A 25,194-nucleotide genomic window follows, 5' to 3' on the forward strand; every position below is an offset into this window, starting at 1 on the left:
AGACGGGAAGCAAAGAAAATAATTACGATGTCTTATTTTATCCCGCTCTTTATTTCAGTATTTTTCATTTCACATTTTCATACAACATAGTCGATGAACATAAAACATCCTCTGCAATGTAATGAGACTAAAAAGAGATTTAAAAAATAACATTGTACCATTAAGTAAAAGAACATAGTTTCCTTCTTTTAATCCCAATCATAGGAAATAATTAAATTTTATTTCGAATTGTAACATCCCAATATTTCACAAGACTGCATTTAGACAGCTTTAAGGAGCCAAGAATAAGCACTCCCTTGTGGAGGCTCTTGCTATGCTAACACTAGAACTACCCCAATTTCTTTTTATACATCAACTATATTTTCCAAACCAACTTCCCATTTCAAGGCTGGTTATCAAATAATACACATTATGTTACATCAAATCTGCTGAATCTGCTAAATGATCTGAATATTTTCGTCATGAATGATCTTTGAATCCTGTCGACTGTTTTACTGGTCTAGCAGGCTGAAGACTTCTTCTATACACATCCTTGATCGGTCATAGCTTGAGCAATAGCCAGAAATGCAGATATGGCTGCTCCGTGTGCCAAGGCTCTGTCAAACAAAAAAAAAACGAAAAAGACCAGTTTCTTAACTCGATGCAATATCAATCTGTGGTTTTGAACATGAAATTGTGGCATCGACATCAATAACTTTAGGTATAATTACGATTTTTAGACTAAAATACTGTTTTCCACCATTTTAGAAATAATTGCTTATCCCGTTAAATTAAAATATCAAGGGAAACAGATAAAATATCAGCAATCGTAGTCCATATTTGCTTTTTAAAATCAAATAACTACAGTTTATTCAGAAAACAATGAAAAATGGATGTTCTCACTTCAACATCCAATTGGAGAACTTAGTCGCAGCTCATGCTTGGACATAATATTGTGAATAGTAGTGCAAAAGGCACTTACTCGGGACTCTCTTTTTGGTAACCGAAATCACTTGCAGCCTTCAAAGATCTTTGGTATATCTGCTTCATGGCTTCCTGCCAGTCAAAAGTATAAACAGAAATGAATGAATGCCTATAGAATATCATAATAAGAGTGATATTAAGTTAAATGTATGAATTTCTGAATCGGATACGGTTAATGACTGATGAACCACAGAAGAAAAAAAATGAAACCAAAACGAAAAGTAAACGTACTAAACTCAAGTCATCATTCAATAAAAATGGGGTTTCTGCTAACATACTTGCATACTTCAGATGCAACAAAATTTTATTTCTTATCATTCAAAATATGTGGCATGTTTAACAACTTTCAAATGATTCGTACTCACTTTCCAAATCAGCATCAGTGTAATTAGGAGGACTTGCAAGTTAGTCAATTTGGGCCGTGATGTTCTAACACTATTCAAACAAAGCAGCAAATATGAAAAAAAAAAAAAACAAGCAAACACCACCTCACCTGCAACTTAGATTCAAAATCCTCAGGAGACCAGTGCACCATGTTGCATTCATGGTTTAATTCAAGCTCTCCGGCAACAACCTGCCACCAAGTAGATTACGATGTAAGCTTCATTACATAACTTTTTCAGAGTATGCAAGGAAGGCTAATTGTTCATAAGTCAAAAGGGCTAAATAGCATACCCCTCCAGCACCAGCTGCCATTGCAGGAGCAGTAATAACATTTGCTTTTCTTAAGACATCAACAGCTTCAGGCGTACAGGGCATGTTTGAGCCTAGAATATATAATTTTAAACCCCATCAATGTAAAGAGAAGTTTAAGAAACAAAAAAGACAAAATAAGTTCCATAGGGTCATGCTTGGAGTTAATCCTACCTTCTACTAGTATGCGACAACCTGAATTCACCAGATTAATGGCGTCAGATTGGTCTATTTCATTTTGGGAAGCGCAAGGAAACGCGACATCACACTTTTCGTTCCAAGGTTTTGCTTCATCATAGTACTTAGACCGTGCATAAGTCTTAGAGTAATCTCTGCAGATGCCAAATGTAACAATGACATCCTGCAATTGTTAAAAAGATCAATTTGATGTCGAGATTGACGATGCAAGTAAAAAAAGCACACCTCAAACTTCTATGCTGGGCTTTGATATCTCGCAAAAATGATATTTTCATGTAATCAAATCCTTCATCATCCACTAAGTATCCCTTGGAATCTGTGCCATATTTTCAGGTAAGAGCATGTGTTACAAAATGGTTCACGCAACAGTGCTTTATTGATATACCTAAACAAAATTATGACCATCTAAATCATAAATTACAAAACCACTGACATCTGAAAAACCATAGATTCATTAAGAGAAACATAAATTTTCAAGTTAAAGAATTTCGGTAAAAGAGCTATAAAACCTGAAAAAAGCAGCAATTCTTGTTCTTTCGAAGGGTTAGAACTTGGCACATAACTATTTTTTGAAAGTGGCAGTTCTCCAGACTCATAAGCCCAAATTCAAGGATAAATGCACAATAAATTAGTTTCTGGAACTTAAAGTACACAATTGATCGAGCACAACCACATGACCAATAAACAATGATTATTGATTGATAACTATAAATGCTGCAGTTCTCTTGTTGTTTGCTGTCAAAAGAAGTTTTTAAATGAAGGAGTGATGCTTAGGAAAAGTTTTCTGCTGCAGAGCCATTATTTCCATTTTGCACAGCTGTATTTCCAAAACTAACCAGTTGTGCAGCAAAAAACTATGCTCAGAATGTTTTTTCAACTCAAATCATAAAGATTAAAATTACTCTAGATGACTAAACATTAAGTTCCGTAAGATTAAAAAGCATTATTAGAAAAAACAGTTAAAAGCTTTCTTTTGAAGCATACTGACCCAAATGCAAGATTTACAAGGAAGGAAAACGATAAGTATCTAAATTGAACAAAGAGCAATTGCATCATCATCTTCTAGTACTACACCAGAAGTTCAATTACCATTTGACAAAGTATAGATATGGGGACGGGAATGCAGATAAGCACGTCTTCTGGTTCACTTTTGGTTTTTACAAATAAAGGGATTTATCAATGGATAACTAAAGCTCAAACAACCTAAACAAAAGCGTCATGGAGATTAACACAATAAGTTCCTTCCTCATCACAAGATTAAATGCTATGATATTCGCCAAGGATCAAAAAGTACCTGATACACTGATTGGAATAGCACCATAAGCAATCAGCTTCTCCACAACGTGCATTGCAATCTTTCCGGAACCACTTACAGCACACCTATATAAAAGAAATTAAGAAAAAAAATATTCTTAAATGTAAAACCAGCAGCAACTAAAATTTGATTGCTTTGATGAAGCTCCTAACACGGGTTCAATTCAAATGTTAACAATGTCAATAAAGTGCGGCGTGCCCTGCTAAACAATGAGAACAAGCAAGCAAGCAGTAGCCTGTACTAAATAACTAAAGACTAAAATATCACTGAAATGCCCAGCAGGCACCTAAATGATTTTAAAAAGCAATCAGATTAAGGAGCAACCTTAGTCCTTTGAGTTCTTTGTTTAAGTCTGCGAGCATAAGCTGAGCAAAGAAAACCTGTGAAAACATGGGGAATTTATTATATTCCAAGAAAGTTAAACCAGAAGAACTATGTACAATCGACTAAAATGTTGCACATGAAGTAATGCTGCTAGCATACAAGTCCTTCAAACTGTATTATATAATCTAGATGGTCAGACTGTTCTTACCAGTCCATAACCAGTAGCTTCTGTTCGCAGGCTAGAACCAGACCAATATATCCTTGGCCCTGTAAAACTTCCCTGCATAAGTAATGCATGCATATGAAGGCATATAAATAAATCACTCATCATTTTTCCTACGGAAAAATTTCATATAGCCTACAAATTGGATATGCCATATTTGTCTGAGAAGTGAGGACGGTGCCCAAAATACAAGCAATAGAAATTAAAAAAGACAAACAAATAAAAAACCTCAAAATGAAAAAAGAGAGTAGGGAAGTGTTGATATAAAGAACTAGCACCTTTGATTTAAAGAGTTAAAATGTATGATTGTCATCTAAAAAAAATTATAATCCCAGAGTTGCTGGACACACAAACACTAGAGAAAGAAAAACAACTCATACAAGTTGAATCTTTTATCTTTAAGACATAATCATGTGCATCCAATTAAATTAAATTAAAGGCAGGATATGAGAAAGAAGAAAAACCTGAAAATGACCTGCAAGACGTCTGTACTGCCCAAATAGATATCCCATTTCTCGAGTACCAACACCCATATCTTCTGAAGGGAGATCCTAAAATAAATGTATCATGAAATCAGACCAGCAAAAGAGACTACACAAATAACGAATGGACAGATTAACATATTCTTCTTCTGCTTGCCTTATCGGGACCGAGATATCTATAGATCTCGTTCATGAAACTCTGACAAAAGCGCATGATCTGCCAGTGTAGGTTTCGCAAAAGCATAAGAGACTTTCTGGGAAAAGGAATTGGTAAAGCATTGTAATTAGCAAGGCCGCTACCTCATTATCGCTTTTTCCTTTTGGATCAAAATCACTACCTCCTGCAGCCCCTCCCAATTTGTATGGTGATAAGGCATTTTTTAATGTCTGAACAAAGTGGGAATCGCAACAGAATGTGTCAATCTCATATTAAGCCTCTATTGTGATTCATGGATGAAAGTTTAGAAAGATTATGAAGATAATTTATTCTAGCTTTCCAAAAATTGCCGCAAATACTTTTCTCTAAATGACATTACAACAGGTTTTTCAATTATGCTTTATAAAATCTTTCCCACACTACTTTAAAGGCTTGTAATTCTGATAAATACAAAATACAACGTTCATGTTACGGATATAAAATCATAACAGAAGGATGCCATGAGGAAATTTTTGACTGAAATTCAATGTGAATTTAGGACACAAAATTATATGAGATGGGTCCTTGAGAAAAAGACAGTACCTGTTCAAAACCAAGAAACTTAGCAATACTTAAGTTCATAGAAGGATGAAAACGAATGCCACCCCTACATGGACCCATTGCCTGGCTAAATTGTACTCGGAACCCCCGATTTACATGGGCCTCACCCTTGTCATCCACCCAAGGAACTCGAAAAAGAAGCATACGCTCAGGTTCCAACAAGCGTTCCATGATGTTAACATAACTGAAACATAGTTAAGCTACTTCAAAGGAAAATAAATAAATATAATATAAATTAAAACCTTTCCACTAATGATTATATAAAAAGAAAAGCAGAAGAGATTGAAACTTGATCAAAAAGACAAAGACCTATCTATATATCAAACTCACTGAGTATTTTTTGCAATCACTCTTTCTAAACCATGAACAGCTTCTTGTACTGATTGTATAAATTCAGTCTCATGTGGATCCCTTTTAAGTGCAGCTTCGACAATAGATCCAGCTGTTTTGGACATAAGAGCTGCATTTTAAGGGTTAAGGGCATTATCACGATGTAGCCATATGAAGTAAATAGAAACAGAGAGTGGGTAAATAATGTAAAATGCATCGTGTAGATGATTGCATACAAGTAAGCAAAACACTAATTCAGCATAGGACATAAAATTCAACAAAACGGAATTATGACCTTTTACATAAATGGGCTTATCAACAATGATCTTATCCTTGGAGGCTATCTGAAGACGAAGAGCTTCTTTGTGAAGCAGACTATTATTATGCTCTTCCAATGCACTCATCTGCATGTTCCTGCTGCCTTCATTCCCATAAGGATTTCTTCTATGCTTCCGACCATATTCTCTACAAACAGAACAAAATATTCTTGCAGTTCCGTCCTTCACATCGACATATGCCCACTTGTAAGTATCCGCCCATTCCTCTCTCCATCGTTTAACCACCTTCTTCTTTCTTTTCGCTGGCGGTGACTTTGACATATCTCGATCTTCAGCAGAAATTTGAGAACTCATTGCCATATTCTTCGCCTCATCGTGCTCCTCAGCAGAAGGCTCACGTGCACCACCTAGTAAATGGGTATTAGTAAATGAAGAATCATCGTCTCCATGACCAATCTCCAGATCAATCTCCTCGCCTATTTCTCTGACAACTAAGTGATGCCTCTGCGCCTGCTGAATCAAATTCATATCATCCATAGTGGAATTCATCCCTATTACACCAGTTGGCAGTAACATCCAGCATGACAATCCACAACACTAGAGGAACACGCGCCGCCTGGCATCACATAATCAAACGGACCAAACCAAATCATTTTAAACAAATGACACAGAAAATTTGAATAATTCATATTTCATTTACAATTGATGAAAATTAAACAATCAAGTTGGTCTCCATTATCAACAAGCTACAGCTCAAATGCTATAAGCGTTAGGCAGCAAACATCTAAGGTCGTGGGTTCAATTCCTCTCACGAGCGCTCCTTTCCCCGATTATCAAAAAAAAGTTGGTTCCCATAACTATAAATACCAAAATACGAGAATCAATATGGGCAGTATAATCAACTTGCCATAGCAAAATTCAGCAAGCCCTAGAATCACTAAGCCATCAAAACTCCCACAATTACACAAAAGACTAGTTTTTTTAAACAAAATTTACCATACAGAACAGATTAAATCATAAATTTAATTTCTTTTCAACAACCCAGATGTTAATATCAAAATTAAAACAAAACCCAGAATCCAAATTAACAAAAAAAAAAAAATTCAAGAACCTGCTAATTACAATAATACAAAATGTGGTGAAAAGTTGCAGTCTTCAAAAAAGTTCTTCAAATTGTGTAGAAATTAAAACGACCCCGTTCTCCTCAAAATCAGCAGACTAATGGAATTTGATGGGAGATGAATGTGAAGTGGAGTGAGATCGAATTCATACGAAAAAGTTTGGAGCTTTTTAGTGGCTTTGGTCGATCAGTGTTCTTTCTTTGTTAATTTTAAGTACAGAAAAATTTAAGACAAGAGTTTTTGTGTTTTTTTTAGATGATAAAAGTGGTGTCTTTTTTTTCCTTAAAAAAACAAATTATCAGTTGGGGGGTTTACTATAACTTTTATTAACTAAATATTAACTGCAATTTGTATTTGTTTTTAGGTTTTGTGTGCAAATTGTATGAGATATATGGCAGAATTGGATTCCTAAATATTTTTAAAATTTATTGTAAAAATTAACTTAGCTTTTATGTGATTTGAGGAAATAAAAATGGCAGAGCATGTGTAATTGGCAGAATTGTTTTTATAAAAAAATCAATTATTTATTACTTATTAGTAAAGGATACTCACGATCTATAAATTTGTACGTTAACATTAATTAATTTACATTTAATAATTTAAATCAATTAAAAATAATAATATCGTATTTTAAATTGATTAACCTTCAAATTATATTAAATAAATGTGTTCCACAATAATTAAATTTAGAGTTAATTGACCTAAAATTATAGTCTCGAAGTGTCGAATCAATATAAAATTGTTAAGACTGTAAATTTTTTTTTTTTTTTTTGATAATTGGGGAGGCGGAGCGCTTGTGGGAGGAATTGAACCCACGACCTAGCAATTTGTTGCCTAGCGCTTATACCATTTGAGCTATAGCTCATTTAAAAGACTGTAAATTAGTTATGCCTGACGCACAAATTCAATAACTAGAATGATCCTTTGCTAGTTGTTTATTTTTAAATAATTTAAAGAGCACTATAGTGCTATAGAATAGATTCTATTTAAAAAAATAATTTTTTAAAGTAATTTATTTACATAAATTTCAAAACTTAAACCCTAAATAGCATTTCCAACTGGCACTCTAAAATTATTTAATAATGGAAGCTAAATTAATTAAATTTTTGTATAATAATAAAATAAATAAGAAATTATTAATTATAATTTTTTATTTTTACTGATGCAACAACCGAATTTAGAAGCAACAGAAGGAGTAATACAATTGTCACCTAAAAATAAATTCATTAAAATTTGGAGACTGTAGAATTACAAAAATAAAATCTATGAACAACATTGAAAATTGTATCATGATGAAATTATAATTCAACATAAATATTGCAATTTTATTTACAAATATCCTTAATAAGTAGATTAATTTTGTGTATAAAATGACATAACTTTGGCCAAGCAAAACTGGAGAGTTACAGATTTCTGCTCCTAAAAAAGAATTGATCTAATGCTGCAAAAATGTACATAATTCATACATTAATGGAATTTATATGTACAGGATTATATTTCTCACAAATTATATATTTTCACTAGAAATTTTCTATTTTGATGTATCACCCTATTACATTGGCCAGGGTGTTGGTGTACAGAGGTTAGGTTTTGCAGATGAAAGATTTGTCTGAAATGAAATTCAATCTTTTGTAGAAGTGATGGCAAATTCTTTCATCTTTTGCTTCAGGTTCTGCAATAACAGAGAAAATGTACAGAATTAAACATACAACACTAGAAATATGGGTGTGCAAAACCAAACTAAACTGAAAAGCCGAACCGAAACATTCATTCGGTTCGGTTTTGGACATAAAAAAGTTTCAATTAAGTTTTAATGCAAATTGAACAGAACTGACTGGTTTGATCCAGTTTGAAAAAATTTACATCCTTGTAATTTGGTTCAGTTCGGTTTTGAAAGAGAAAAAAGTAAAGTTCGATTTGATTCTATTCGAGAGCAGGAAAAACCAGATATTCAAAAGTTGGCTGCATTTCAACAAACTCACCTCTAATTCTTCATGAAGTACAACAAATATCTTTTTCAACCGTTTGTGTCTCTGCAAATCATCATCATGATCAAAGTAGACAACTCAGTAACAAAAAAAATATATAAGAAAATGCTGCATCACCACAGTACAGAAAAAGAATTCCACCATTAGCCCTAAACAAGCATGATACAAGCAGCCTATTGTTATTTAATCATCTTGAATACTGTCCAATCATCTTACTAAAAGTTGTTTACTTTTCTTGTTTTTATCTTTTTAACTGCTAAAAGTTTGCTGGTCGACCAAATAAAGCAGTTATGCAGTACCACACTATATATAAGAAGTTCGAAATCAGAGGTTTTCAGACATGAAAATCACAGCTCGAAACCAAAAAATTCCTAATCATAAAAGTTGATTCACTGATTAATAACACATATTCTATATAATTTACCAATTTAAAAAATGTAGCACAGTAAATAGTCCAAAGCCAAACTAACCAAACATAGAAGATGTTAGAGATCTATTCTGTCTAGAGTTAAATATGATAAGAAATGCGCCTTAGCAAAATTTATTCGACGCCGCACTATGGTTTCAACAGCATTACTCGAGTTGGATCATCCACACCGCTGACCCAACGATTCTCAAATCTTTTACCTTGTCTTTGTGCAATGGTAAAAAACACTAATGCATGTTGTACCCTACAATTCAGCCTATAAACCGCACATTTATATTAAATGTAACCTTCATCATTAAAGTGAATGATATATTAGCCCATTCATAAATCAGAACAGCACGAAATGGCGCGGACATGGTAACATGTGCAAGCAAGCAGGTTAGATTATTTTGTGGTAGATATATAGTAACAAAGAAACCATAGTGCATACCGCTCCACACTGACGATAAGATTCCATTAACTGCATTAAAATCTTTTGATGTCTATCTATATCCCTGCCTTTAGTAAATTCAAGGTCCTTTCCCAGTTTTAGGAAATCATTCCTGCGTACATAGAGACAATATCAATCTAATGACACAGCTATAGTATTAAGATTATATCATACAAATAATAACCAATATAAAGTTTCTCAACACATCAAACACGAGAGGAAGGTACCCTTAGAATACCTGTAGGTTTCTAGACTCTTGTCCAAGGAGCAGTAGCTGTCATACTTATCACGGTATTCCTGCACATACTCTTCATACCTGATATTATAGAACATACTATTTAAATTTCAAGCTATAAAAATATGTTATTAGATTCTTACAACATCAATAACAAATTAAGCTATCAAGATAAGATAACATTTTTAAATAGAATGATGAACATGAAAACTTACTGAGAAGCATCCTTAATTGGTCCCTTGAGCTCAGGTACATCCTTTTCATACTTCAAATAAGAGCCATCTTCCTCAGAGGAAGATTCCCTCCTCTTTCGAGGATTATTATTTACCTCAGCCAGCATTATATCCTTTCTATTATCTATCAGGTCAGGCATTGGATTAATAGATTGTGTTTTACTTTCCTTTGTTGAGTTGGAAAGCAGTCCACGTTTAGAGGCATGCAGCAGCTGTGCATTGCTAGGGCCTCTTCTATGGCTTTCTCCATAGCCTTCTATACTATGTCCTAGTTTTGACCCTGCTTCATTCTGTCTTAATCTACCATTTGCTGCCAACTTGCTTAAGTGAGGTCCAACTTCAGCATTATCAACCCTTGAAAGATGTTGCGGATGAGACTGTACACTCTTATGCTGCGATCTTGTTACATCTTCAATATGACAATCAGGGGTCCTCTTGACCCCAATTTCAGCATTATCAATCCTTGAAAGATGTTGTGGATGAGACTGTACAATCTTATGCTGCAACCTTGTTACATCATCAATATGATAATCAGGGGTCCTTTTGACCCCATAACCTATATTAGATGGAGATGGCTTTCCTGAGTCTAGTGTTGTCTTTCCAGCAGGATTCGCCTTGTTTAAATCTGAATTACGGCTATCTGAAGTGGTTGGTTTGTTATCTGACTGTCTAAAAGAACCCTTCCGATCAAACTGTTTTTTAACTGGTTTTTCCTCGAGCAATGGCTCACGAAATTCTCCCAACTCCAGTTCTGAAAGCTCTCTTTGGAGGCTTCTTCCACTGACAGGCGGATACTTTTCTACATTGACTCTGTTACCATTTTTAGGTGAAGATGCAATATGTGAGTTTGTAACTTGTGCATCGTCCTTTAATTTAACACCCGCCTTCCTCTGTTTCCTGTGGGAATCAGAAGAGGTTGAATGTCTGCCTCCAACTCCGCCTTCCTTGGAGTTTCTTGGCAACTTTTTCTCCTTCGCAGAATTATCTTCATTTGGAGTCTCTCTAGAAGACTTTTCTCTTTGAAAAGGGAAATCTTCATGCATCTGAGAATCCTTTTCAGCAAATTTATGACCATGTCCTGATCTCTCAGGGCGGTTGGATTTCCCAGTAGAATCAGAAGCTTTTGACCATGCAATTTTATCAGCAGACGTTCGTCCAGGTTGCTGAAAATCTGAATTAGCTTTTCCATTAAATGCCTGGTTATAGGCCTTCTGTGATCCAAAATCTGTATTCCCTTCCTTATCACCTTTATTCATCACTTGAATAACAGGGTCCCTGAATGTTTCCACAGTGTCTCTATGTTGTGGACTCTCAGAGAACTGGGCATCTCTACCCTCAGAAATCGGCAGTTGAGCAACAATTTCAACTTTTGATCTCTTAGCATGGTCAGATTTCTCATCAATGTGCTTCACATCAGGGCCTCTTTTAGGCTTACTTTTAGGTAACTTCTCAGAGCTGTCAGAATTTTCATGCCTGAAGCTGTCAGTAGTCATATTTTCATTATCATCAAACAGGGTTCCTATAAAATTTTGGCGCTCTCGTATGGCATCATGTACAGAAAAAATGGATTGAGCTCCTTCCACATGTTTATCACCTTCTATGGTGGGAACCGAACTAGCATTCAAAGGTAAACCAACCTCCTTTTCATCATTAGCCCAATCCTTCTCAATGTCAACAGCACCGGATTCATGACCCTCAACATCAAAACCGGCAGATCCAGGACCATCAATGTCAACAGCATCAGATCCCTCACCATCTTGTTTCTCATCTGTCCCATTCCGCCCAGACTTCCAGGGATCCGGTGATGCAGAAAAACCTGGCTCACAAGCTTGTACCTTAAGTTGGGGTTCTTTGTCATCATCACATAGAATATCCACATCCTCATCAGATCCCTCTTTACTGTTGGAAGAAGCATCACTTTCACTGTCGCTACTACTCCCACTTCCTACTGGACTTTTACTTCTGCTCCTGCTTCTACTACGGCTTCCACTATCACTTCCGCTGTCACTGCTGTCAGTATCACTATCACTGTCACTTCCACTTTCACTAGAGCTGCCTGCCTGCTCCTCACTATTGTCAGAGATTTTTTTCTCAACAAATAAATCAGGAGAATTACGTTGGACATCAATTTTTTCTATTGCATTCTCTTCTTCAAGTTTAGAGTTTATTTGGGCATGTTCTTCAAATCTGACAGCAGGGCTTTTCTCAATGATTCTAGATTCAAGAGCAGGTCCATCATCGTGGTTGTCTTCAGGAACAAATGTCTGGTGATTGTTATCTTCAGGAGAACTGAAAATTCAAAATCACAAAAAATGACCAGTACTCTATATAAGGAACATAGATAAATTGGCTAAGAAGTTCCCACAAAAAAAAAGAATTTTGGACAAATAGATTTTTTCTGCATTCACTTTCGTTAGCTTTAGCAATAGTAAACTGCTTATGTTATGATAGAACAACACTATTGTGCTCATGGATAGTAGTCAAACACCAACTAAGATACATCGTGGAGCATCGTTGGTCGCAACTACAGCATAGCAAATAAAAAAATTCCAAGAATATCAAATATTTTGGAAAAAAAAAATCCCAAGAATGCTAAAGCTAAAGAAACTCTCTGACCCAGCTAGACCAATTCTTAGTCAAGTTATTATGCCTTGAGTTATTAGCAGATGCTTCTGCTAAATATTTTAATTCCTTTCATGCTTTCATGATAAATTGTTGATTCCTAGAATCAAGAAGAAACAGAGAATAAAAAAAGATCATAGTCTAAACTTCACCACAACAGCAACCATATAAAATCCCAACTTTATTACGTGAAAATAATAACTACCTTCCACTTTCAGACGGAAGTTTCTTGAAGCTTTCCAAGTCCACTCCTGGTTTCAATAAATATTTTCCCGGAGCTTGGTAAATTGCAATCTGAATGCTCAAGATCAAATGAAAAAAATTAAGACCATATATCTTAGCAGAGATTCTTGAAGCTCCCAGTTCAAAACACTTACCTTTTTAATAACGGGCTCTATCTTTTTAGCAGATTTCGGAATTTTATCCGTAACAGCTTTCTCTAATGCCTATGATGCAAGAGATTGAATATTCAATAAGCAAAAGAAACCAGAAATGCATTCGTAACAAAAACAAAAAGGCCAATTACAATGTAACAAATTGAAAAAGGGCAAACAATAACAAATACACAGACAGAAGTATTTTGCTTTTCACATTCTTTTCACTATTCTGACCCATACCTTCAAGCTCATCCCTTTAGGGTTCTCAATCAGAGTAGCAATCAAAAAGCTCTGCAAATCCATTGGCTTTGTCCCAAAGTTCCCTTTGCGCCCTGGTGTCTCCTGTCCAGCATTTGAGGCCTTAATCTGGATTTCTTTTTCTGAGTTGGAGACATTCTCTTTACTTTTCATCTGGGTTAGCATCACTTCTTCTGTGGTCACACTGTTCTTGCTAATATTTCCAATTCCAAATGGAGAAGCTGGAGTGTTAGATCGCTGAGGTGTAGATGGCAGAGGTGACATTGAATGTCTACCCTTTACACTAGTGGTTGACGGAACTCCCGATCTAAATGTAGATTTGGGAACTGCAAATGGTAGATTGATTAAATAAGCACCAATAAAATGACATAGCAGATAAATAATGTAATTGAGGGAATAAGGAAAGAAAAAAGAAAAGCTTGTGTCACGTTCTAATAAGCTAATATTTCCAAACGTTTCCTCAAATAATATATGCAATTCAGCTGCATTTGTCAATTAAGTTTAATTCAGTAAATGTACCTGGTGTAGGTTCAACTTTCTGCTTTTTATAAGGAGGCTCTTTTCGCTTAAAGGGCGCTTTCCATGGATTCGCTGCAAAAAAAGAGACATAAATTAGATATCTGAACATTTAAAAATAAGCTTCCAAATTTTCAACCATCCATCTGAAAATTTCTAATCAATAAAAAGAATGAGTTCATATCAATTAAACTCATCAAAAGATGATAAGAACCAACATAAATGCAATGTTTAACAGCTGCATCTTCTTTGGGAGAACACGAACAAGTATATGTGTAGGTGCAATGCAACTGACACACACACAGAAGGTATAAAATTAGAACTTACACTCGGCAAGCGCTAATTGCTTTAGTTGATTCTTCATAGATGGGTTCCCCTGATCTAACACAATAGCTCTGTAAACAGGAAACAAAATATAGAAGTTAAATTTAAATAGCACAAATGGCAACTAATATATATCACACAGAATACATGTTAAATTGTTCAAATTCAATTACTGCCATCTAATCATCTATATAAGTTCGGTATAATTTTTTTGACTAAGTACGGGGAATGGACAGAAGGAACCAAATAACTGTATATTTGCGAGGAAAATCACATGAAGAACTGAACAAAATGAATTACCCATTTGAAGCTCAAACTGTGAAATAATAAATTAAGATCCGAAGTTTGACCATAGTAAAGACTAAACTTCCAGGAATACTACTAATAACTGTACTTGCGTGATTTATTTTTGCATTCAGCTTCCTCTGATAGCTTCTTTACATGGTTCTTAGTTGATTCAGCTAATATACGTTGTACATTAACCTTAACCATAGTAAAGAGTAAAGACTAAACTACCAGGAAATCTAATATTGACCAAATTGCAGCACTATAATCTTAAAATGCACTAGTGCTGGAAACATACATTGCATAAACAAAAAAAATCAATGGATAAAGCATATGCTTCATTGAATTGCCAAATGTTCTTCAATAAAATATTTTAGTGGTAAAAGAAAGGATCCTGCGGATACTAGTTCAAGACCTAATATGAGACAAAAAGGAAGGGACATGATAAGTAAGATTCACAACTTAAATGAAAACATGTCAAGGCCACTATGCGTGACTGCAGTTCATGCATCTAAATGATGCATTAAATTTAACCAAGTCTAGCAGATGTTTTCAGAATTAGACAATTATGTTAATTATTCATGAACCATATATATACATCTTAAGGATCACAGAAAGATGCAGATAAACAAGCTCAAGAAAAAGCAAACATGCACATGTTCGCTAAAAGGATATCACAAATAAAAAAAATCTCAATACATCGTTTGACATACTTGCGTGATTTATTTTTGCGTTCAGCTTCCTCCGACAGCTTCTTTACATGGTTCTTAGTCGATTCATCTAGTATACGTTGCACATTAACCTTACGCCACGCAGACCCAGATTCAATAAGCGCACCATTTCCATCTTCACCTCTTTGACATTCTTCATAAATATCACATAGGTCACCAGAATCCTTCGACCAAGTAAATCTGAATTCCTTACCACCAACATCAATAACCTGATGCAACACAAAAACAATTTAACCAGAAATTCGCCAAATAAATTATAACCTGCTAATATCTAATAGAATCAATGTACTTAAAACTTCGAAAACTAAACAAAACTACGGAGAACTCGGCTAGTTTACGCGCTCAATCAAAACAACCTAGAATATAATACCAATGAACTATCATATCATATCATATCAGCATAGCTAAACCTCTACCTAAAGTTCATAAACTTACAATGTGGTTAAATTACATAATTAAGCTAAAATTAATAAAACAATTTAATGAAGCTAAAATTAATAAGAAACTCACATTTCCAATATTATTATTACCCATGGAATCAAATTTGATTCTTGCAGAGGCACCTTGAGCTTCAACTTTTCTGATCTCATCAACTAAATCCGGCGCTAGTCTTATAATCATTGCGAAAGCCGGCGGGTTTCTCCCCGGAATTAGTGAGAATGACTCCTCAACGGCTGACGTGGAAGTACTTGTGGGACCGCCTGAGCTCCGGCTCCGAGGATTGGACCCGCTCCCGCCGAGGGACAGGCGGGAGTTTTTATTTGGTGTGGAAGCTCGGTGAGGTGGCGGTGGAGGGAAGGAGGAGAGACGTCCGCCTCCTCGGCCGCCGCCTCCACGGCCGCCGAGCTTGGAGGAGGCGCCGTACATTGGCGGTGGTGGAGGCGAGTTTGGATGATTAATTATCAAGTTTTTTCTATTAATTAATAGTAATTAAGTTTGTTTGTAGAGTGGAGTATGGAGGAGGTGAAAAGGAATTGAATTGGGGAAGGAAGGAGAAGACGAAGATGGTCTAAAAGTTGGAATATTTTGGATTTGGAGGGCATGATTGCAAAAGTGACATTTTGCTTCTTTGACGCCAAAATGATTGATAAAAGTTCATTTCGGCCCTCCAATTTAAAACAGGAGATTATAGGAGTCCAATTTCATCGTTTTAAATAGAGCAAATTATTTTAAAACCCCTCACATTCAACATAATTCACACTTTGATCCCTCTTATTTAAAAATTCAATAATTTAGTCCCTTATTTTTGATTTTGTCAACAATTTAGTCTCTCCATTTATTTTTATTGTTGGGAAATTGATGTTAATTCACTCCCTATTTTGAAAATATTTTATAACGAGACTATTATAACTATTAAAATATTTTAATGTAAAAAAAAATCACGAACTTTACACGTTTTCTCATTTTAATCACGCAGTTTAAATTTTGTCATTTTCATGCACGAACTACCATTTTTCTCAAATTAATGCACGGTGTTGAGGTGGCATTCATTCATTGGTGTAAAATGACTTCCACCTCAGCAAATTACACCAATGGAGCCGTGACACCTCAACACCGTGCATGAAATTGAGAAAAAGTGGTAGTTGGTGCATGAAAATAAAAAAAATTAAACTTCGTGATTAAAATGAGAAAACGTGTAAAGTTGGTGAATTTGTATGACATTAATCCAAATATTTATAATAAAGAGTTAGACTTTTTAAAAAAGTGTAATTTTCTAAGGAATATGGCAAACCGGTTTTTTGGATTGTAAATCAAAAGATTAAACTCTTTAAATGTGAAATAGAAAATTTAAAAAGAGTTTAAGAGATATAAAAATAAACACCAGTATATACGGTGGTTTATATTATAAAACAATCATATTCTACTTCTCAATCAAATATTGAAACTTAAAATTCACTATATGAGATTCACGATAAAATTTCAAAACTAACTTCAAACTTAATGCTTTATAGCTAAACACCAAATATGAGATTTTCCAAAATTAATCTCTAATTTAGAGTTTTTATAAAAATAAACTTTGATTTACAGTGATTAGGAGATTAGAAGTTTACCCACAAACTACAATAAATAAAGATGATTTGAAGATGAGAGATTTATTGTTTCAAGGGTTTAGATCATTAATTTATGAGATATTGTAAATGGATTTATATTTATACCCGTTGCAAACTACAAGTAAGATATAAAACAAACAAAACAACTTTTGCTATGAGGTGATGCTTTGCTCCCGCTAACCTAAGAGTCACACCTGCGACCTATTGAGATTCATTAAAATCTCCACCGTCTAGTGTCACACGTTGCCATTTTATTGGGAGTCTTCAAATATATCAGTCGGGCATCTAATGGTCATCAAGATCGCGCCTGTGACTGACCTTCGAAAACTTAAGGTTTTTAAACCTAAGATGAGTCGTGCTCGTGACGATGCTATGTCGCGCCCGTGACCCTTTGATTTTGCGGTTGCGAAATCATATTTGTACACCATGAAAATTCGATGACTCGATTTTATTAGAAGGCTCTGAATTGAATCCTGATTGTTTTTATGAGTTCCTATATACTTGTAAATAAAGTTAGAATATAATTATTAAAGTCAAAATTAAAAAGTAGGAAAAATAAAAGTCCGACAAAGAGTCTATTAAAGATACTTTAGACCAATGTTATTATGATATTAATTCTCACGATTACGAGTTAAAAGTAAAAAAGAAACTCATTATTATTTAGAAATTGACATTCGTATCAAATAAATACTATGCATATAGTAAATTATACTCCTTTCGGTATATAATATTTATTTTATTTAAAAATTTATTTTGATACATAATATTTGTTACATTAGAGTTTAAAGAAAGCATTAATTGCTAGTTTTTCAAACCTTACAATAAATAACTTAGTAAGGATAGAAGTACTAGTCAAACATGAAACTAGTGGTAATTATTATGGACAATTTAGTAAAATTATATACAAATCAAGACACTTTTATTAGTTTCTTAATCTATGTGAAATAGCTTAATACGACAAATATCACGGATCGGAGGGAGAAGCTATCAATGTGTTGGTACTAATTTAAAAAAAATTATATTATTTATAAATAATTGTAAGTATTTATTATAATCTTTTTAATTTCAAACTTATATATATTAAAAATAAATCGAAGAGCTAAATTGAATTGAATTTTAAATAATTAAACTTTTGATGACATTTATATTTCAACAAAGGAAAAAAATAATTAAACAATTAAATGATTTAAAGTTATATTTTAGATTTTTTTTAAAATTATGGATTAATGATTATTTATGACCTAAATTGAGGGATTATTTAAAATTATTCAAATCTAACCCGGTGGATATATTCGACCCGGAACCGTACCCACAAAAATCTAGAGCTGCCTGTATAAAACCCATAAACCGAAAGAAAAAGAAATTAAAGTCTCAAAATTTAATTATTCTGACCTTTTTCTCAAGCAAACTATTTACACAAAAACATCCAAAAATTTATTGAATCAATCGATCCTCAAAACCCAGAAATCATGCTTAAAGGTATCACTCAATACTCACCTTTTAATTATAATTTAGCACTCTTCAATTACTTCATTATCTTTAAATTTGATTCATTTTTTGTAAATTTGATGTACTGGGTCATCGTTATCTTGGGGTTGTTGATTGGAGATTTTATGTATATTTGATTTAAGCTATGCATTGGTTAATTTGTTTTAGCTGCTTTGTTATCCTGAGTTTAATTTATCTGAATTTTGTCCTAATTTGGATGATTTTTAGTGTAATTTTTGTTTGAGAGCTAACTAAAAAAATATGATTTATGTTAAATAGTTATTGTTTGAGTTTGTGTGTAATTGGCATTATATTTTTTAAGTTTTAAATGTTATCTTTAAAGCTTAATATTGGATTATGGTGATTGATTGGTTTGTTACAGTGAGTATAAAATGGCAAAAAAAGGTGTTTCCGAGTGTGGAGATCGACTTAAGTCAGCCTCCGTATGTTTTCAAGTGTCAATTGTTCGACCTAACTGGAGTTCCCCCGGAGAGACAAAAGATTATGGTTAAGGGTGGTTTGTTGAAGGTAATAATATGGTTTAATTTGATTTAAATAAAGGCATTCAAAAACGATATCATTACTTACAGACTTTACGTATATTTAGAGTTCATAGTATGCTTTTATTGAATGCTATTATCTTCTTTCTCAACTTTATTCTTGAAAATGCAGGACGATGCTGATTGGGCAGCAGTAGGAGTGAAGGAGGTAAACGATCTTGATTTCATATGAAGCTGTCTCACGTTTTTGTCCCGGTTTAATTTGATGTTGAATGATGGTGTATATTTATAATGTTTAAATTATTGTTGTAGGGTCAAAAATTGATGATGATGGGAACTGCAGATGAGATTGTGAAAGCCCCAGAGAAGAGCCCTGTTTTCATGGAAGATCTTCCTGAAGAAGAACAAGTTGGTGTTGTGGTAAGTGTATTTCTTAATTTCCCCCTTGATTTATGAATTTTTGGTGTGCCGTTTCATGGATGTGCATGCTAATGGCTCTATAATATTGTCACGCACATGGTTTTATATGTCATCCATGTTAAGATTTGTTAATTAGAATTCTGATAGATGCTGTTGAATAGAAATATGGAAAAATTTCATTATACCGAAATAGTTCTCTTTTCTGTCTGTTGCTAGTTTTTAATGTCTTCCTTTCTTTGCTTTAATTTTATTTTAATGAAGAAACTCTTCACTAGTGCGATAAAATGACTGTTTTGGATGAATCTATTTTGCATTTAGAACTTTCATGCAATAACTGATTTACTATATATTCACGGTTTGTTCGGATTTTTATTTTTCTCATTCTTTGTCGGTTGTTATAATTCCTAGTAATTTGGGTGGTTTCCTAGGTTGTGATCATTGAAAAACATACTAGTTTATCAAGTCTAATTATGCGTCGCCTTACTATTTTGAATTGTTATAGTTCAAAATTAGTGTTTGTCCTGCATAAAACTCCAAATTTGTTGTAAAACTAGCATTAGCGTTACTTTTATATGTATTACTATTCATTTTTCTTGTTCAGTGTTGGTGAATATATCTTCCTATTGTTCTTGCTGTTCTCAGGGTCATACTGCTGGCCTTTTTAATCTTGGAAACACCTGTTACATGAACTCCACGGTACAATGTTTGCATTCTGTTCCAGAGTTGAAGTCGGCTTTAGTAAAGTAAGTTCTCTCTTTTTCTATCTCTCCTTTTCTTGCAACTAATTGTTTTATTTCAGCTAATAGTTTTCAAGTGGCAAATTAGGTAGTGCTTAATGCTTAACTTATGTGTCATTCATAATTTTGGTAGGTATCCATCTGACAAAAGAAATGACGTGGATCAGACATCTCATATGTTGACAGCTGCAACTCGCGAATTGTTTAATGAACTTGATAAAAGTGTCAAGGCTGTTGCACCTATGCAGTTTTGGATGGTTTGTTTTCCCCTTCATCTTCTTTTTTATCTCAACAATTTGCATGGTTAGATTTGATAGGCTGTTTCCTTTAATTATTTTGTCATCCCAAATTCTTGTTGGGAACTTTATGGACATCATCATTGGTTATTTGGTACTTTTCACCACGTACCTTGATTTGTGAGATGCAAGGAAATGGAAAACTACGGTACTTATTATTCTCTCTCTTTCTAGGTGTTCCGCAAAAAGTTTCCGCAGTTTGGCCAGTTGCATAATGGTGTTTTCATGCAGCAGGTTTTTCCCATTTATTTTCTCTTCTGTTGTAGTCTAACTTGTTAATGTGGTTGAGATGTTGATCCAAATGTTTGAATTTGTATGCCAGGATGCTGAGGAATGTTGGACGCAGCTTTTGTACACTCTTTCACAATCTTTAAGGCCACCAAGTCCCAGGTACTTTTGGATTATATATGTTATGGCATGCATATATGTATACCTGCATGCTGGGTTGTGACATTGAATTTGGTTTCACAAAAAGCTTTGAGGTCGTTTCCCTTTAGATTTTATGTAACGAAGTTATTGGTTTAGGTATTCCTGCATTTTCATACAGCATCTTTCCAATTTATTTTTGTTTTGATCATCCTATCTTCTTTAACTTTTGTGCAGTGAAAATCCAGATACAGTGAAGGAACTTTTTGGTATTGATTTTGTAAGCAGGTAGATGTTTTAAAATAGAAGCATTAGTTTCAGCATTGCTAAGCTACATTAGCAGTATTCTGTCAATCATTTTTCAGTATCACTTTGCATTGTAATGAATATAGCTGTTTTGCAAATTTTAATGTAAAACACTTTTTAAAATATTTTGATGTTGCTAGGATTCATTGCCAAGAAAGTGGCGAAGAGAGTTCAGAGACAGAATCAGTTTATTCTCTCAAGTGCCACATATCACAGGAGGTGAACCACTTGCATGAAGGATTAAAGCATGTAAGTGATGTTGGCAATTTGCTTACCATAAACAATCTTTGCACCGTGCGACTTTTGGGTGTCCAACGTTTACATTCCATTTGTAAAGGCTCTTTTATGTTCTGCTTTGGCATAACTCTCATTTACTGTCTCTTTTTAGGTGTCTTGTGATAGCAAGTTTCCTCCTCTTTCTCCATGCTGTGATCTGCTTCCTTTTTTTGAAATTTTTAATCCTTAAAAAGAACACGAATCCAATCAACAGTGACTATTAACATGCTTCCAACTTTTCTGGTTCTTTTTGTTGATCCTTCTTTATGTTTATGAGAGAATCTTTTAGAAAGTCCTCCATTATAGGTGTTCTCAATCAGACCATACAATTAGTGTTGTAATATTTCTTATTTTTTTCTTAAGCTATGAATATGACTAATGCTGTGATATTTAATGAACTTTATTGGGTGGGCTGTACAGGGTTTGAAATCTGAGTTGGAGAAAGCATCTCCTTCTCTAGGACGTAGTGCAATTTACTTGAAAGAATCTCGTATCAATGCTTTGCCCAAGTAAGCTGCCTATGACTGACTTCATTGTGATGTTTTCTTTCATTTTCTTTAATATGATTACTATGATATACTAGTAAGTAATTGTATAAGATCTGACGGCCTGATCAAATTCAATCTCTCAATTTTTGGCAAGATGGTTGACTACTTATAAGTTTCATATTCATTAATTCTCTATTTCTAAGTAATGAAATTCCTTCGGTGCGTAAATTCTTACAATTTATTTTCAAGGTACTTGACTGTTCAATTTGTTCGTTTTTTCTGGAAGAGAGAATCAAATCAGAAAGCCAAGATTTTGAGGGTAAGTGTCTCTTCATCGTAATTATTATAGTAAATCAAAACTATTATGGCGATTTAAGGGTAAATTTTGACATTTTTATGGCATAAATCATGTTTAACTGATGCTGAAAAGAGTATAAATGATGCAAGATCATTGGGTTTTTCATAGACTGGTCATGCTAAAAGATTCCATAAGAACTGTATTGCGGATTCTTTGAATACTTCTTTATCTTTTTAATGTTTAAATATGCTTGTGCTCAGAAAGTGGATTATCCATTAGAGCTGGATGTCTATGATTTATGTTCAGATGATCTTCGCAAGAAATTGGAAGCACCTCGCCAGGTATATAAGTTGAAGCTTTGAGAGACCTTTTCTTTAACTTAAAATTATATTTGTTTGTACGTTGGTGGGTGTCATGGCTGATTTTAATATCTGGCAATTATCAGATTTTGAGAGATGAGGAGGGTAAAAAAGTGGGCTTGAAAGCAAAGGAGAAGACCTCTATTCCAAAAGACAACGATGTCAAGATGACAGATGCAGAGGTGAGCTGTTGTTTTGAGTGACGTGCAAATATGTATATTTAAGCTCTATGGTATGCATGACATGTCTTACTCTTGTTTGTTGTGATGTGTATAGGGATCATCCAATGGAAGCGGGGAATCTTCAAATGCTACCTCTGAAGCAGGTAAAGTGCTGTTAATTTTATCGAGTTTGAGCCTGGCTTCTCTTTTGTACATCAATATATCAATATCCTTATTTCAGTGTGTTACCATGTGTCATTATTATCGAATGCCTTATTGGTGGTTAGTATTGACTATACGATTGACATATACTTGGAGGATAGGGTTACAAATCACCAACATTTGATTTGTGAATTTCCCCATGCAAGATTTTTTTTGCCAAAGGTTCACATTATGCATGTTCTGATGGGTAATTCACACTATCTCCTCTCTTTCAGAACTGTCACTAAACTTTAATTTGTATCTCGAATGTCGCTAAAATTTTATTTTATATCTTGGTTGTCTTTGCCATGATTGTTTTTTAACTCCGTTGATTATGTGTCACTTGACTTGATAGTTTATTTGGTGACATGTTAGTTAAGTTAAAATTTGTATAAAAAATCTCCCAAAGACATGAATCTTTTTGAGATTTTTAATGAGTTCAATAAGATTACCCATGTTCTGGCACTAGTTATGCTGAAGTCAAAATTGTTTCCTCAATTTGACATTCTTATGGTTTGTCCAGGTGGATCTTTGAGTAAAGAATCAAGTTTAACCGGAATATATGATTTGGTTGCTGTGCTGACCCATAAGGGCAGGAGTGCTGATTCAGGTCATTATGTTGCATGGGTCAAGCAAGAAAGCGGTAAGTTCTCCAGTACTTGTTGTCAATTCAGTGCTTTATCACTTGTTAGACTTGACTGTTTCGAACTAACGGATTTTCTGCGGAAATAGGGAAATGGATCGAGTACGATGATGACAACCCTATTCCACAGCGCGAGGAAGATATAACTAAACTATCCGGAGGAGGTAAGCTCCGACAGAAAATTATGTATTTCAATAAAAAAATTAGGACATCGCCATCAATATGCTCTTGTTGATCAATATTCCAATGATTTTTTTTGGTTCATCTTATGTTTCAGGTGACTGGCATATGGCGTATATATGTATGTATAAGGCACGTGTTCTCCCGATGTAGTCTTGATTATTCTGATTATTTACTTGTTGCTTTATATTCAAGTGACAAAAGGGATATATTCTGTAGATTCAGATTATGAAATAGGCAAATGGTTATCACTGAGTGTTCTGTTGTTGTACTTCAGAAATTTTAGCGTTTGTGTTATGAATTTTTAGCTTCAGTGATTGGATTTGATATTCTAATAATATATCATTGCTTTGAGTTACATTTCCATTTAATTGTTTTATTGGTTCCCAATTTATTGTCATTAAATGCACTCATCTTTTGGGTGCTTGGTATAATTTTTTTTATATTTATGTATGCAAGTCAAAATATATTTTAAAGGAAATAGTTTCTAAGAGCCAATGTCAATTAATTGGGGAAACTATTCAATATAGGTTGATGTTGAGCACCTCAAATTGGGGTGGTGGTGGAGCTTAGAATGATTTCTCGCAGTGATGTGTAGTAAACATTATTATATACAAATTCTATTTGTTCTATATAGTTTCCCTCGGTCCTTGAATTTGTGATTCGAAATTAAACAATTCACTCTCATTGATTTTGATCAATTAAGGATAATTTTCTCAACTTTAGACCAATTAAGAATAAATCTGGATTATCGCGGTCTCTAAAGTTGTTCATATACAATTTTGTTCCTAATTAACTTAAAAATGAAGAGTATTATCCGTAATTGATTAAAATGGTTCAAAATGAGTTATTTGATTTCGGATCACAAATTCAAAGATCAGATTGACCTTTAGTCATAAATCTTTCCAATCAAGTAAAGAAAAAAGAAGTCTACGAAGAAAGAACTTAGCAGGGAAGAAATAGTTTGCCATTGGTGCAATAATAATAAAACTAGCTAGAACTCTACAAGTACATCCAAAAATCCAATTATTGTACTTTGCTCAATTATTTATCAAGTGATTTTCATATGTTGGAGGTCCAACTATGTGAGTTACACAGTGAAAGTTGCTCATACAGTGTTGTGGAAATTCGAACTCGAAACTTTTATAACTTTTACAAAGTGAGTATACCAATAAAATCACATCGTAGTTAATACTTATTAAGTGAATCAATTTAGCAAAATTTCTCCATATTTGAAATAAAATGTGCAAATTATATTACAATTATCAAGTCAACTTCATATGATTGTGAATGCACTTGTTAAATTACCTCACT

The 25,194-nt window shown here is 34.0% G+C and overlaps 3 protein-coding genes across 6 annotated transcripts; 1 reads left to right on the forward strand and 2 right to left on the reverse strand.

Annotated features, from left to right (window-relative positions):
- Window positions 1-201: 201 nt before the first annotated feature.
- On the reverse strand, window positions 202-6,976 carry LOC126681276 (uncharacterized). Of its 3 annotated transcripts, none has more exons than XM_050376790.2 (16): window positions 6,686-6,973; window positions 5,581-6,179; window positions 5,286-5,415; window positions 4,938-5,139; window positions 4,499-4,585; window positions 4,356-4,415; window positions 4,181-4,267; window positions 3,702-3,773; window positions 3,494-3,549; window positions 3,149-3,234; window positions 2,080-2,170; window positions 1,831-1,988; window positions 1,639-1,730; window positions 1,457-1,537; window positions 962-1,035; window positions 202-596 (listed from the first exon to the last, which is right to left on the reverse strand). In XM_050376790.2, exons 2-16 carry the CDS (start codon window positions 6,137-6,139, stop codon window positions 521-523), a joined length of 1,911 nt encoding a protein of 636 aa, XP_050232747.1. In that variant the 5' UTR covers window positions 6,140-6,179; window positions 6,686-6,973; the 3' UTR covers window positions 202-520. The 3 variants fall into 3 exon arrangements, 2 of the variants coding, with proteins under 2 accessions (XP_050232747.1, XP_050232746.1); XM_050376789.2 differs by having other exon boundaries at window positions 6,675-6,973; XR_007641367.2 differs by lacking the exons at window positions 202-596; window positions 962-1,035; window positions 1,457-1,537 and having other exon boundaries at window positions 1,831-2,017; window positions 6,675-6,976.
- Window positions 6,977-8,094: 1,118 nt separating this feature from the next.
- Window positions 8,095-16,150, reverse strand: LOC126681000 (uncharacterized). Of its 2 annotated transcripts, XM_050376349.2 has the most exons (12): window positions 15,621-16,150; window positions 15,093-15,319; window positions 14,098-14,165; window positions 13,774-13,845; window positions 13,237-13,580; window positions 12,997-13,065; window positions 12,825-12,913; window positions 9,980-12,286; window positions 9,768-9,845; window positions 9,530-9,641; window positions 8,667-8,717; window positions 8,095-8,356 (listed from the first exon to the last, which is right to left on the reverse strand). In XM_050376349.2, exons 1-12 carry the CDS (start codon window positions 15,975-15,977, stop codon window positions 8,306-8,308), a joined length of 3,825 nt encoding a protein of 1,274 aa, XP_050232306.1. In that variant the 5' UTR covers window positions 15,978-16,150; the 3' UTR covers window positions 8,095-8,305. The 2 variants fall into 2 exon arrangements, with proteins under 2 accessions (XP_050232306.1, XP_050232307.2); XM_050376350.2 differs by lacking the exons at window positions 15,093-15,319; window positions 15,621-16,150 and adding an exon at window positions 14,489-14,601.
- Window positions 16,151-18,516: 2,366 nt separating this feature from the next.
- On the forward strand, window positions 18,517-24,238 carry LOC126682459 (ubiquitin carboxyl-terminal hydrolase 7). The gene is made up of 18 exons (XM_050378163.2): window positions 18,517-18,640; window positions 19,032-19,177; window positions 19,322-19,357; window positions 19,462-19,569; window positions 20,212-20,312; window positions 20,440-20,563; window positions 20,777-20,836; window positions 20,925-20,992; window positions 21,206-21,256; window positions 21,415-21,523; window positions 21,971-22,059; window positions 22,288-22,357; window positions 22,597-22,677; window positions 22,782-22,877; window positions 22,972-23,020; window positions 23,581-23,700; window positions 23,790-23,864; window positions 23,978-24,238. The coding sequence occupies exons 1-18, from the start codon at window positions 18,631-18,633 to the stop codon at window positions 24,031-24,033; spliced, it is 1,449 nt and encodes a 482-aa protein (XP_050234120.1). The 5' UTR covers window positions 18,517-18,630; the 3' UTR covers window positions 24,034-24,238.
- Window positions 24,239-25,194: the final 956 nt, after the last annotated feature.

The sequence above is a fragment of the Mercurialis annua genome, linkage group LG5, assembly GCF_937616625.2.
Source record: "Mercurialis annua linkage group LG5, ddMerAnnu1.2, whole genome shotgun sequence".
Classification (NCBI taxonomy): Eukaryota; Viridiplantae; Streptophyta; class Magnoliopsida; order Malpighiales; family Euphorbiaceae; genus Mercurialis; species Mercurialis annua.